At 39.2% G+C, this 14631-nt stretch overlaps 1 protein-coding gene across 13 annotated transcripts in view; it reads left to right on the top strand.

The window, feature by feature from the left end:
• LOC110834412 (focal adhesion protein tensin) overlaps positions 1-14631 on the top strand; it is a 394970-nt gene that overhangs the window by 255335 nt on the left and 125004 nt on the right. For 8 of the 13 annotated variants that reach the window (XM_087352421.1, XM_087352424.1, XM_087352433.1 and 5 more), the window contains one exon: positions 4495-4605. The exons of 4 other annotated variants lie outside the window; for them this stretch is intronic. In XM_087352421.1, the coding sequence (XP_087208547.1) occupies positions 4495-4605 (111 nt within the window). Of the gene's footprint in view, positions 1-948; positions 1030-4494; positions 4606-14631 lie in introns of those variants that run through there. One more of the 13 variants, XM_087352430.1, reaches the window with a different exon arrangement.

Genomic DNA, 14631 nt, shown 5'->3' with positions numbered 1-14631 from the left:
ATTTTCGTTTCAGGTTCCGCGCTGAAAGGTTTATTTGTGCATTAAAATCTTGGACTTTTCTCTCAAAGTAGTGATACTGATTTCTACAAAAATTGGCGCCGAACGGCAAATTTTCGAAATGAGCACTTCTACAACACGAGTTATGAAATTCGAGGATGGTCTCGTATTTGAAGGCGTGTACCTGGATTCGAACAGAGATCGTCCGGCTCATAGCCCATCACTTTACTGCCTTAGTTGTCGCGTCTCTATATCCGATCGGATCGTAAAGTAAATAGTGTCTGGAGTGGATTCATCTGGCTTAAGATGGAATACAGTGTCGAACTCTTTTGAACACGATAATGAACATTTCGGTTTCATAAAAGGCGGCAAATGTCTTTGACTAAGTGAGCAACTATTAGATTATTATTTTATTTTAGTGTTCTGTCGGACGACAGGTCCATATGAACAGGATCCTTCCATCCTTTTCTCGGACTGGGACCTGTTCATATACGTTCTTGGCAGATGATCCAGAAGTGGTTTGCCATTGCCTTCTTCTGTGTGTGAATGGAGTAATTGTTGGGATGCCACGGAGAAACCGGGGAAGCCCCCGGAGGAAAACTTCGTGTTGCCTAGACCACGGCCTTGCCCAACACAAGTTATAAATTCGGGCACCGCCGGGAATCGAACCCGCGATCCCAAGATTACAAGGCCAGCGTTCTAACCGCTAGACCACCGTGGCTTATCACTATTAGATTATGAAGAAAAATTATGTGTATTCATGGGGTTACACAATTGAAGTCCTTACTATTGAACCTTTATGTAGTTATGTAAACGGTGACTGGCTTTTTTGTAGGTATTTAAACTTAATATTCAGTGTGATTCGCAGTTCCCTTGCACAACCAATGGCACCGTATTAAGACACAGTGTTTAAACAGTGAACTTTAATGATTCATTTCGCTCTGAACAACAAGTTGTGGTACCCCGATGAAACCACGCGGAATTCTTCGAATTTTCTCTAAGAAGAAGCAATTTACTGAAGATGGAGATCAGGTACGAGTTCCACTTTCTACTGTGACAGGTTTTTTATTGTCAATCGGTCGATTAATCATCCGTCTGTAAGCTGAATTTTGTTTATGCCGATATATTTTAAAAATTAACTCATCAAGTACGTTAAAAACCTTTTTTGTATAAATATTGAGTAAATATTTTATTCCCAGTTTTACGTAAGACAAACAGCCGATCATGATCTGAAACCTTAGATTTATTTTCAGTCTTTGGTTTCCGTATTTTGGTTGATCCATCGCCTGATTAACTATTGATTGCCGTATTGTTAGGTAACACGGCTTTTGCTGCTTTAAAGTTGCTGAAAGCCGGTGATTTTAATAGAATCGTGCAGTACCACAGGGACCCCAGTGTTCCGTAGGACAAACTTATGCAACCACTCTTATAAACAAAGTAGAATATTCATTTTGTTGTTGTCTTCTGGGACCTTGGCGCCGTGTATTATGGTAGAAGTTCACAGACGTGTCATCAGGGCGATAAGTACTCAACGCCCTGATGTTAGCGGCAGCAAAGATATCAGAAACGTCGGTAAATTTCTGCGAGACTACACGGCGCAACATCCCAGAAGAAAGCCATCTTCTAGAATCAATTAATGTTTTAAGCTCTTGCTCGAAAGAACTTTATTGGGGTGATAACACGAGATTCCAGTGAAATTTATGCATTGCGAATGTTCACTCGCTGTAAAGTCTATGACAAACAAGTTACAGAAATATTGGCTGTTAAATTGACATAATAGTTTTAGTAACCGAATCGTTTCTGGTTGCCGGGCAATACACATTATAGTTTAATGGTTACTTTTATCATCACTGTACATGTCATCTTCACTGTACGTATAAATGTAAACAGTATAGGACAGCTGTTTAGTTTCGATATCAAACATACAGAATTGTCAGTAAGTAAAATATTATATAGTGTAACACAAGGCTCCATTAGTACACAGATTCTGTCATACACACACTTGCTTTGCATGTATTAGATTCTGTGTAATACGACGCGTTGAGATGAACAAACGCTCCAACGTCGTGTGTTATAACAATTAAACACGTACCATCGGTGATTAGTTTTTGATCTCGTTTGTTTACACCAAATGTTCGTGGTGTTTAATCGATTTTTTTTTGTAGCAGGTAACTTTTTGCATTAGTTGTGTTACTCTTGAGCTAGTGTTCTTGTAGATAAATTTTAAACCAGATGAATGATTTTTGTGAACCTTCGCATGCGAATGTTATTACCCAAACACAACACTGATGTCGAAAAAAGACATGTACACGTTGTAATAAGATAAAGTACGAAGAAACTGAAAGAATTTTTCTCGAGAATTTTTCAGTAGAAATTATGCACAAAGTCGTAATGTGACGTAGGCAACATCTGTTTTGAGTCATGTAATGCGGCAGCAGCATGGAGACTGGTCTTAATTAGTATAAAACTCATTAGTAATTCCTAAAGAAATACGATGAAAGAAAAGTGTTTCCAGAAACAAAACACAGATACGCATGCGAGATGTATATTAATATTAGATGCATTAATGCCATTAAAGTGTCTTTTTTATTGATTTCATGTTTAGAAGCGAGTTAAAATATATTGAAGACGCCGACTGATTTGTCTGGCTTACACTTTAGAGGTCTGAAGATGAGTGACTGATACCAGTGTTGGAGGATATTTGATTGCTTTCAAATATACTCTTATCTTCTTTTTTTCTGTTCTTGAGATGTGATGCTTACGTAGTCACCATTCAGGCAAATACAGGCATACCTCGGAGATATTGCAGGTTCTGTTCCAGACCACCGCAATAAAGCGAGTCACGAGTTTTTTGGTTTACCAGTGCATATAAAAGTTATGTTTACACTACACTGTAGTCTATTGAGTGTGCAATAGCATTATGTCAAAAAAACAATGCGAGAATTACCAAAATGTGACACAGAGACACGAAGTGAGCACATGCTGTTGGAAAAATGGCGCCGATAGACTTGCTCGTCGCAGGGTTGCCAGAAAACCTTCAATTTGTGAAAAAACGCAATATCTGCGAAGCGCAATAAAACGAGGTACGCCTGTATTAAAAACTAATATATTCTTACGTCTACAGTCGTCGACACGGAAATCGTTCTGTTTCTTTCATACGGTTGATAATATTAGCTGAAAAATGTTGGTATCGTAGATAGGTAACAAGTCGGAAGCGTCTTCAGTTTCAAATTTGTATTTTACTAAAATTAATTAACCCATTAAAGCCGAAGTTCATACAAATAATATATAAGATTTCAGTCTGTATCTGAATTAAACACAATACTTCACCGTTAAAAAGATCAACTTGTTAATGCTGTTTAAGGAAATAACCGCTTTGCGAATCGTATTAAACCTACAAGTACAAAATATATGGAGAGAGAGGTTCTTAAAGCAGCTGGTACATATAGTTACCACTGTGTTTTAGAAATCCGGTTGGATTTAAGATCTGGTGCTTGAGTTGTTACAGATCTTTACCACCGAGTAGTGCCCGTTCCTTCTTACTGCTTCCAGCAAAACAGCATGACAGAGCGAGAAAACAGAACAATGCATTTCTTTGTCACCTATTGTAAACTTTTTTCAGATTGTTCGGTCGATCACGGCCGATAGGTTAATGGCCGCACTAGAACTTAATCTCAGATGGCTATGCCAGAGCAACGTGTTCACCAGATGGGGAAAACTTCGCAGAAGCTTTCACCTACATTTACAGATTATTTATTCTGGCGTATGTAACTCGTGCGTGATTCATTACAACTCCGTGTTGCTAAAATTCTGGGACTCTCGACATTCGCTTGCTCTGTACGGATGACTCTTATTATACGCGCTTTCGCTGTCCGCGTATTAGAATATCCGCTGTTATTTCAGTATTATTAGGAGCATCAGTAGCCTATCCGCGGTCAAATTCTGTATCAATCCTTCTCCACGCTTACCACGAAATGTAATGTAGATGATAAACTTAGTATCAAGAATTCTAGCGCCATTTTAACCTCCGTGTATAACGAGAGTCGCCTGTGGATACAAATGAGACAATCTAAATGCAATATGACATTCGAGGTTCTCACGGCGGTGAAGATGTCTCTGTTGATGTTGTGACGTTTTGTGGACTTTCAGGTGGGTACCGACGTTTCGGGAAATATATTGCCCCCGTCCTCAACCCTGAAGATTGAAGCAGTATGTTTTTAGGAAAACTTGTCATCCACCTACAAGTCCACACGGCGTCACAACACAGAGACCACAAATTACTCTTTAGTACAGTATTTTTATTATATATGCCTTCACCCCGTATATGATGCTATTACATTGGTTTATCTGCGATTAAGTATTCCGACAAATGCATGTTTTCATGGATACGGGTCGGACAGCGAATCCGTTTCGGTTATATTGCTATTGTATGAATGAACCCGAGGGATGGTGTTAGTTGGTGTGGGATAAGTGCTGACAGTTGCCTGGCAATTACAGGGTGCTGTGTTCCGCCACCCCAGGTTTGCCGACACGTCGCTCCAAATCCATCGCCAGTGGCAGAGGCGTCAGCTTGCCACGTTTCCCAGCGTCGCCGCCTCGGACGAGACGGTAAGACTTGTGCCACTCTGACGTAAAGAGAAGGAAGAACGCGTACTCAGGGTGCTGAGGGGAGGCTGGGGAAAATTACTTAATGAGGGGCTCCGTTGATAAAATCAAGGTGAGATGGACTGTGAGTGTAACGAGGAAAGCTTGAATGTTAGAGACCACTTCATTTGGCTAGCTGAGGACTCTGCTACGTGGAGTCCGTAGTTGTAGGGTAAGAACGCACTCAGGCTGCCAGACATGTAGGTACGAACGCAAACAAGTGTCGTATATGAGACGTACGTTATCAGATTTCCGTGTTAAATCAGTAAATAACTACAATGACAAATTTAAATGGTAATGTAAGCACCAAAACACGTTGCCTGCATAAATAAAATGCTCATAACTGTTGGCTTTGACCGATCTCTTGTCAGACTGTTAGATAGGGCTAATACGTGACCTCACACCCGTGGTAATGTCGTACTCCGGTAATGTGTGGACACGACCCCTTTTGTTTTGGACCGGTAAGCACCGAACTTAAAGTCACCGAAAAGTTTAGTATAAACCAGCGTAATAAACGTATTTGAGGTCCGTTCTATAGTATCGGAGACAGGTGGACAGGACCCTCCAGTTTCCTCGTCTCTTTATATTTTCGATGTAAAGAACAAATGGCAAGATTATGAAAATTTCTTTAGGATAAAGTTCTAGTAGCTTTAGGGTAACCCTGTTTCGTTTATTCTGTTTTCGTAATTTAGTTCTCTCTCCCTATCCTTATCATTTCTTTTCTGTTCTGTAGTTGTTCTCTTTCTTCGTATAACTTTTCTTTTTATTCCTTCTGTCTTCTTCTTCATTTCTTCTCTTCCTTGTTCTCTTTGGAAGCTACATGCCTCCCCTACAAAACATCTACCCGTATGTGTGTTTATGTATATTCCAGAATATAACCTGCAAAGTTCAACGGACCCCTCAACGTTTTATTGGCCTATCAATATTATTTCTGCCTGTGACAGTATGCAGAATTTTGTCGTTTTCAGTCTCACTGTAAACGGTTAAAATCTTGATTAAATAAGTTATTTGCTACAATTCTATCCTCTTCCTGTGCAGATAATGTGTACACAATCTCTCTTACAGCTGTCTGATAACTTCGGATCCAAACAAACATCTTATTCTTATTCTATTTCCGGTTTAACAATGTTTGTACATTTTCCAGTACCCTTTACGGGTCCCAACTTTCCGTTGGGTTTGATCTATTAGACGGTGGGACTCCTTGGACGAGGGATCGGCCCGTCGCAAGGCCTCTACCTGTACACAGGACAACGCGGACAAACATCCATGGCTTGAGTGGGATTCGAACCCACGGTCCAAGCGGCACAAGGCCCGCGCCTCAGACCGCGCGGGCACTGCAGACCCCACAAACTTCTTATTATAATTATTTAAAATTAAGTATTAGCTTACTTGAAACAACTGAGCTAAGTATTTCTTCTTTGTTGCAGTGCCAAGATCGATTAGATCGACAGGGAAAAACATAAAATCGATTAATAGATCTTCCATAGTCGTATGTGCGCCATTTTTGCTTCGCTGCACATAGCTGCCTCCTGGCGATAGAAGCCTCGGTTGCGGGACATACAAACGGTTCATTCCAGAATAATTAAAATCCAGAATATTCAGTTGAAATTTTTTAAAAAGTCAACAATTTCAATGACGGTTTCTGCTTATTTTGGCTGTCTGAATGTGGGCACTGAATGAGTTTATTGCGTATACCTTCTTACCGTTAAATATTTTCTTAACCATTTCTTTACTTTGTATCCTGAAGATGCGATCCAGATGAAGCAAGTTTGTCTGAATCGTTGTTGACCTTGTGTTAAATATAGTCTACAAACAAACTAGTTGCACGCGGTTTGTTAGTTGACATGGCTGCAGAAGTGTGCGGAATTAAAGAGATGCTTACATTAGCATCTACGTACATTTTGCATTCCGTAACCAATGTGCGAAAGAGTCTGCAGTGCTTGTGTTTCGTCACGACGAAACTGTTCTTAAAGGTTTAAGGCCTGTTCAGTCATTAAGATGCCTAGACAAAATCGTAATTACAAGATAGACTTAAAGTCGCTAAAACCATTAGGAATTTTAACTTTATAATTTATGATTTATGTAAGATTTGAGGTTTTCACAGCGGTGAGTATGAAGATTTCTGTCTTCTGGGTTGTTGCGCTGTGTAGTCTGGTCGATGTTTACCAACGTTTCAGAGGTCATACTGCCTCTGTCATCAGGGCGATGAGTGTGAATATTTCTGTCTTCTGGGTTGTTGCGCTGTGTAGTCTGGTCGATGTTTACCAACGTTTCAGAGGTCATATTGCCTCTGTCATCAGGGCGATGAGTATGAATATTTCTGTCTTCTGGGTTGTTGCGCTGTGTAGACTGGTAGATGTTTACCAACGTTTCAGAGGTCATACTGCCTCCGTCATCAGGGCGATGAGTATGCATATTTCTGTCTTCTGGGTTGTTGCGCTGTGTAGACTGGTCGATGTTAACCAACGTTTCAGAGGTCATATTGCCTCTGTCATCAGGGCGATGAGTATGAATATTTCTGTCTTCTGGGTTGTTGCGCTGTGTAGACTGGTCGATGTTTACCAACGTTTCAGAGGTCATACTGCCTCTGTCATCAGGGCGATGAGTATGAATATTTCTGTCTTCTGGGTTGTTGCGCCGTGTAGACTGGTCGGTGTTTACCAACGTTTCAGAGGTCATACTGCGTACAGACCAGACTACACAGCGCAACAACCCAGAGAAATCTTCAAATTTATGATTATTTTAGAAGTACCAGTATTTTGCAACATCCACATTAAATCACGTTTACTTCTGCCCTAAAATAGTAAAATCCAAACATATGTTAGGTTAGGTTCTTATTCAGTACGGCTTCAAACACGGAGATGCTTTAACACCATTGCTTTTGAAGTTTGTTTTAGAATACGTCAGGAGGAATTAGAATTGAACGAAGCACTTTAAGATATGAGTTTAGTTAATTATGTTAATTTGTTGGGTGAAACATTAGTATACAAATAAAAGACATCTGTTAAATGCTAGTAAGAATGTTAGTGTAGAAGCGAACGCATAGAAACAAAGTATTATACATTTAGGTGTCGTCATCAAATTACAGGTCGAAGTCATAATATGAAGACAGTTGACAGATATTTTTTTTAAAAAATGTGACATGTCGAATACACCTGTGAACAAGGAAACAAATCAAAATTGCGTGTACAAAGAAGTTAAAAGCATTTTAAATTCTGGTATTGCTCTGTATAATACAGTTAAAAATCTATTGTTTTCCCGTCTGTAAACTTAAAAGGTAATGGTTAAAGTTTCAGAAGTTTAATTTTACCCGTTGCTTTGTATGGATGTCATTCTCGATATCTTACATTCAACAAGAGAATGTATGAAAACAGGGTGAAGAGGAGAACGTTTGAACCCGAGAAGGATAAAGTGATAGAAAACTTGACATAATTGCATAATGAGAGGGTTCTTAACTTCGCTAAATATTAAGAACATTAGGCCATGTAGTACTCATAAGAGATATGAGAAATAGGTAAAAGAATTTAGCCAGACAACCCGAAATAAAGAAACCACTTGGAAGACCTGGGCGTAGATGGGAGAATGATATTAAAAATAATCTTACAGAAATAGAATGGGACGGCGCAGCGGAATGTGTATTGGAAATATGATTTCGATTATTCGCTGTTTTCCTATTATTAGACTATATCTAGTAGCAAAAACTGGCATCTTCTCCTGTGCTCGTCTTACTGATATTTCTTGTAGTCATGGCAGGAACTCAATGCCATTTCACTTAGTATCAACACCCACAGATTATGACGTATGTATCAGCAGACCCGTCCTACACAGTGCTAATTAGCTACAGGATTTGAATAATCAAGTGGCTGTTCGGTGCATTGTTGTTGCTATGGGTGTAACTCAGTTTGACATTGCGGAAATGCTATATAGTCGTGTCAAGGGTCAGTTATTTGACCTACGCCGAAATTTTATGAGTGCCATGCACTGATTTATACAAATGTTTTGCGAAGTTAAAAGCATTTCATGGTTAAACTTTCTTTGTTAGATATTCACCATGTTTAAAAATGTTTTAAAATGTCCTGTTAAGTTAATTATTCCGTATTTGAAGGACTAGACAAACTGCTATTTGAGATCAATGCGACGTATGTTTTTATTGGACCGATAAGATTCTAAATTATTACGAGGACGTTGATTGTAGATCGTCAATATCAAATTCATTCCGTTCACTGCTTTTGAAGATACCATCTTGCGAGTATATAGGCATGACCTTCACATCCTCCATTAATTTCATGCGCGGTGTGTCAGCGTATAATTAATAAAACCGTAACAAATTATCTCCTAGTGCAATTACAGCGAGTTACGTAAAGTGAACATTGCGTAATAGGGAAATTTTAGATATAGTACTAACTACTGGCGCTTGGGGCGCTATGGTTGTGTGATGTGCCTCCATCTCGCGAAGGGGGAGAAAACTAATTTCAGTTGTATTTTCAGCACGTTATTGGTTTCTTATCTATACCTATATAAACCACATGATATCTCAAGACCGTGCCGACTTAGGAAAGCACATTTTTGTTAAGGCAACGTTTACCATCCAGAAATGCGTGGTTTTAGACGATGGTCATATTGAAGGAGACTGAAACATTAAGCTTCTAGTTTTGACACCTTAAGGAACGTGACCATATGTGACAGCTAGGCGTAGCTGGGAAAATAAATATGAAATTGATCTTATTATAGTGTCCATCGATATGATCGCGGTAATGGACCTTCGAATTCTATAAAAGCAGAGAAATTCTTAATCAGCTTATGATCTATCAAATGCTGAAGAAGAGTTAGTTTTATCCGTTTCGTTTGGAGTCGAAACTTTCACTGGACGTTAAGTCATTACGCTATGTCATCCGGATATACATAAAATAGTAGGGTACCTCAATAGGCAATTCATCATTGACTTCATAAATTAATTAATAGGTCTATTCGAAAATTGTTAATAATTAACTCAATTCAGCTACGTGATTCTTGAGAAACAAAGTAGTCAGTGAGCTAGTCGATGAATTCCTTGCATTTTGTGAACCGTGTTGTTAAATTTCCGCTTTTATAATAATTTGCCTTTCGTCCATATCCTGAGCCATTTTGATCCAGCGGATTGCAGTTATGCTTTGCTCCACCCCACTCCCGTGGGGCTGTTTGTTAACCCGACAACGTGTCAGTTAAGCTTCCCGGAGGAATTATTGGGGAAGGGGTGAAGAAGACATGGTCACGTGTGTATAACCTACTGAACGAAGCGACGGTGTTGCCACATCGAAACAAAAAATAAATGTATGTAGGTCTACTCACTTCTCACCCTTGGATCGATGTTTCAAACAAACCCAGTTTTGTATGCAGGACGAAAGGCTTTGGCATTGTATTGAAAGTTGCTTAAGTGCTTTTCAGTGCCATTCATTTCCCTTTCATGCAGTCTAGAAAACTAGAATTACTGATTGTTGAAACAGGTGGTACATATAATTCCCACAGGGCTTTAAATTGTTGTTCTTATTCACTTGACTTCCACGTCAGTAAACCAATCCTGCAGCCGTGAAATATCACGCGTTCAAATGCGATATTGCACCTAAACAAACTGAACTCACTCCCTGTTACAGAACTTGCGATTCACTGAAAATTTATGGCATCTGCAGCGTATGAACATTAGCTGGAGCCAAACTATGCGCTGGAAATAGTATACAGGTTCCTTATAAATGACAAATCACTGTAAAATAGTTGCGAAATGAAGTATTGAAATAAAAAAATTATATTTAAATAATGAAGCCATCTTGGCGGAAGGCAGACCACGAAGAATAGAATTTATTTTGGGAATTGTTATATATTTACGTGGAAAGACTAAGGAAAACCTCTAAAATATCGAAATTGCTATTTCCACAGAGATTCGCAACAACAGATTTCAAAATACAATTCAGACGCTTTGTTGCTGTGTTGATCCGGCCGGAATTTCAGGTTTCATTACAACACGGAGGAAATAGAGAGGAAATTTTGGTACACTTTGTGACAAAATCCATGTTATTCAGTTTCTGATTATTTGACTGGCTTTTGAATGAAATCGAAGTGGGTATCAAGACTAACAGTAGATACGCCTTACCTACGCGGCAACTTCTCCGGCTCTTGTGTTACGCGGGTTAACCTAATTATTCAGTCGACAGGGGAAATGTTCAGTCTTCTATTTACCCTTATATGTGGGATTGCTCATTGATTATGTACCGTATCCACAGATTGTATGTTTATGTATCTTACTGTTGTCGCGAAGTTCCTGTTTTCGTTGCGGGTTTTTCTAGAACAGGCCTCCAGAATAACGAGACCACCTGTTTTTAATATCACATATTAACTTATATACGAAACTGGCAGATTTTATAATCTAATTCATACCGGAAAGAAAACACAGCACTTCACCATTACAAGGATAAATTTGTTAGCCTTGTTGAAAATAACCCCTGTTTACGCTGAGAATCATATAAAACACATAAATGCAAAATACAGACTTATTTTATTGTTGTAACAGGTGAGACATAACAGCTACCACCAGGCTTTAAAGGGTTAACAGCTCGTAAAAACGTAGGGCTTAAGATACAAGCTGCTTCTACATGCGTTTTAATAAATGTAATTCCTGAACTGAGTCCCGCGCCGTAGCCGCGCGATCTGAGGCATCATGTTTCGGACCGGCGATACGGAATGCGCGCTGGTTCGAGTCTCGGGGAGAAGAAATTTTCTCATGGGACCGGTGCCAACCCAGCATCGTGAGGAAATTGGGGAGCTACAATGAGTAGCGTAATCCGGTCAGGAAAGCTAGCAATGGCTGGGGGTTCGTCGTGCTGACTACACGTCACCCTATATCTGGTTGGATGATCGTTCACCTCTGCTTAGGCATGTGAACGTGAGGCCAGCAGTCAAGCTAGTCGGCTTTGGCTCTCTGGAGCTGTTACGCCACGGATTATTATTATTATTATTATTATTATTATTATTATTTCAGCCTTGTTCGTTGACTGCTTATTTACGACTGTGGCGCTGGATGACAACAAAGCTCGTAAATTACAAATAGGTCACATTATGCATTATTCCGAATGCGGTTTCTCATAGACAAGTCGCCCACCGACATAGATATCTTCTTTATATAATATTAGATGGGATTCTACTTACCACAAGACAGAGAAGACCGACGGAGTGAAGAGATGAGGGATTTTATGTTATAGACGATTGCTAGGGGCTAGGGCATACGCAACACCCCCCCCCCCAATGTAACAGATAAATTGTTAGTGTGTCTATTCTCTTACAGAGCGAACAAATTTAAGTTTCTCGTCCGTGATGTAGGAATAAGAGATCTTTTACTTTGGGATTTATTTTTCTTTTAGAATTTGCGTCCTAGATATTTGCCAGAATGTATACTAATAATTCACATTTATACCACACTGGACAACCTGGACAATGCTAATGTAAATTGATGTGATTTTCTGTCAGAAGATACTGTAATTTGTTCAAATTTCTAAGTCCTCTTGAGGCAGTTACCAACCCCGCGACCCACCACCGGGTGATGAAGTTAACGGTAATTAATTCCATTGTAAGTTCTTAAACTTATGTATAGTAAATATTATTTTTGTTTAGAGAAATAATATCTGTACGTTTTCTCTCATTTTGTAGACGTCAAAGCCGTATTTTAGAAGGATCAGGTAGCAGTCCTTGGCACTTGCTTTTTGTTTTTCTACTCACAATTCTGTCGGCGGGTTAACTACTCTAATCTTTCGATAACATGGGTCACGCAATAATTATTAAAACATCTGTTCTACTTAACTGCATTCACTAATTCTTATTCATGAAGCAGACGAAGTAGCGGAAAGATACTCGCCTTGCATTAAGAAGAAACCGAACAGCTGCTATCTTGGTTGAAGATGTAATAGTTTTGCTCATAACTTTCATTCGAATGCCGGTATGGTATCCTGAAAATATGCCACGAGTGCTTTGTCCCTAATTTATTAATTTAGTTTACCGTCTACAGATAATGTTTTGTAGGATTTGAGGTTTTCACGGCGGTGAGTCTGAAGATGCTAGGTTGTTGCCCCTCCATCATCAGGGCGTTCATGAAAGCAGTAAGGACCTCTGAAACGTCGGCAATCTTCTACCAGACTACACGGCGCAACATCCCAGAAGACAGCCATCGTCAGATAATGTCCAATTCTGTTCCGTAGGGTTTCAGACAGAGGTTGGAAGGAAATGGATTTTGAACTGGATCCAGTGCCAAGTATTTTCTTAATTGAATCTGTTCTTAATTAATGAATAGGCTATCGTTATGTCTTTCTTAATTGTAATGGTTAGAATGACGTCATTTGAAGCGTCTGAGGACGTTAACATTGTATGTGGATTATATGGATGACCGTGTAGTCTTGCAGGCGGATTCAAACGGTTTCAAAGGAACGTACCATCTTCATATTCCTTGTAGAAGACCTGTAAACGTTGATAACCTACTTAACTATAGTGCATCACAACCGGAATGCCACAATCGACTTTTCATCACCTTTAAAACCTCAGATTTTATAAAGGCTACGATATTATTTTGTTTTTCGTCTTTAAAATTTGCCCATTTGCCACATTAATTAACTTAACACGTAATAGTTTGTCACGGCTTTATAAAATATCGTCCTTTCTTCGCGTCGTTAAGTTGCTGAAGCACTCAGCCTGTCGTTGCAGCGACTTCAGTAGTTGATCGTGATGTAACTCGGAGACGTGCGGGACTTTTTGACGAGAAACCAAATGGAAGTTTCGAGTTAGTTGTTGCCCTCATAAAATTGTGGGGCTGTGCAGTGTTATAAGACGTCCTAGAAAACACCATCATTTGTTCCAGGGTGTGCTTAGGAACGGAATGCGCTTTACACTTGCTTTGCGCCATGTTCTGACTACGGACTCGGATGATCTGTGGATAAAATACGCTAGGCGAAAGTTCCTGTTTTCCACAATGTTTTCTGCTCTGACGAACTGTGGTGATATAATTTTGTACTGACTTTATGCATATTTATATTTCTATTGACCAAAATTCTGTTATATATCGCTTTGGTGCTGTACAATGATCATTTAATTCATTAAACAGTTGCGAAGCGATGAAAGTTGAGGTCGTAGATCACTTCTTGCATTGTAAAACCGTGGTCGCCTAGTAACGGGACAAAAACACGGGAGATGGGGCTACTGGACGAAAGGATTATATCGAGGGCATATCAATAAAATGATTTACACGAAACTAAATTCTTACGCGTATTTAATTTGACAAATTAGCATTGTTAGTGTTCGTACGGCCAAATGTAAACTGTCTGTGTATCTCCTGGCGTGACCTACATACCAATGTTTTATGTTTTTGGACTTTTTTCTCCGATTATGTTGATACGTCATTCTGGCATGATGTCCTGGATGTATAGGTATATTCCTTTTTATTGAAGCAGAATGTTCATAATCGATTTCACAATAGCCTGCCAGTGAACCTTGTCATAAGCCAGTTTTCATCTTGACATCCTGTTACTGAAACTTACGTAAATCTTAAAACGTTCCACTGTCAGTGATGTAATTAAGGTAATGCATTCTGTTGCTCGTTTCAGCTTTACTCAAATTTTCAATTCTTTTAATACCGCAGGTTGTGATACCATGTCTTAAGATAAGATTACTGATTTATTTCTGTTCACTGAGAATTAAGTGATTATAATCAGAGTAATTTATATTAAACGATATATTGCATTAATAGCATTTAAAATTTTAGTATTAGGTCCTCCCATCTACACCATGGTCTTCCAAATGAGCTTTTAAATGATGTTACCCCCCCGCCCCAAAAAGTTGTAGTTTCAGGTTTTCGATGCTTGTTGTATTCGTGCCCCATTTAACTGCCCTTGATTTAAGTATAGTACCTTAAAATCTTTGAATAGAATCCTTATGCCGGCAGTGCGCCTTCTGTAATGGTTTGTTTTCATTTGTTCAAAG

The sequence above is a fragment of the Zootermopsis nevadensis genome, unplaced genomic scaffold, assembly GCF_977971745.1.
Source record: "Zootermopsis nevadensis isolate Lab colony 2312 unplaced genomic scaffold, Znev_1.0 Znev_ptg000021l, whole genome shotgun sequence".
Classification (NCBI taxonomy): domain Eukaryota; kingdom Metazoa; phylum Arthropoda; class Insecta; order Blattodea; family Termopsidae; genus Zootermopsis; species Zootermopsis nevadensis.
This window is presented reverse-complemented; position numbering and strand designations above follow the sequence as displayed.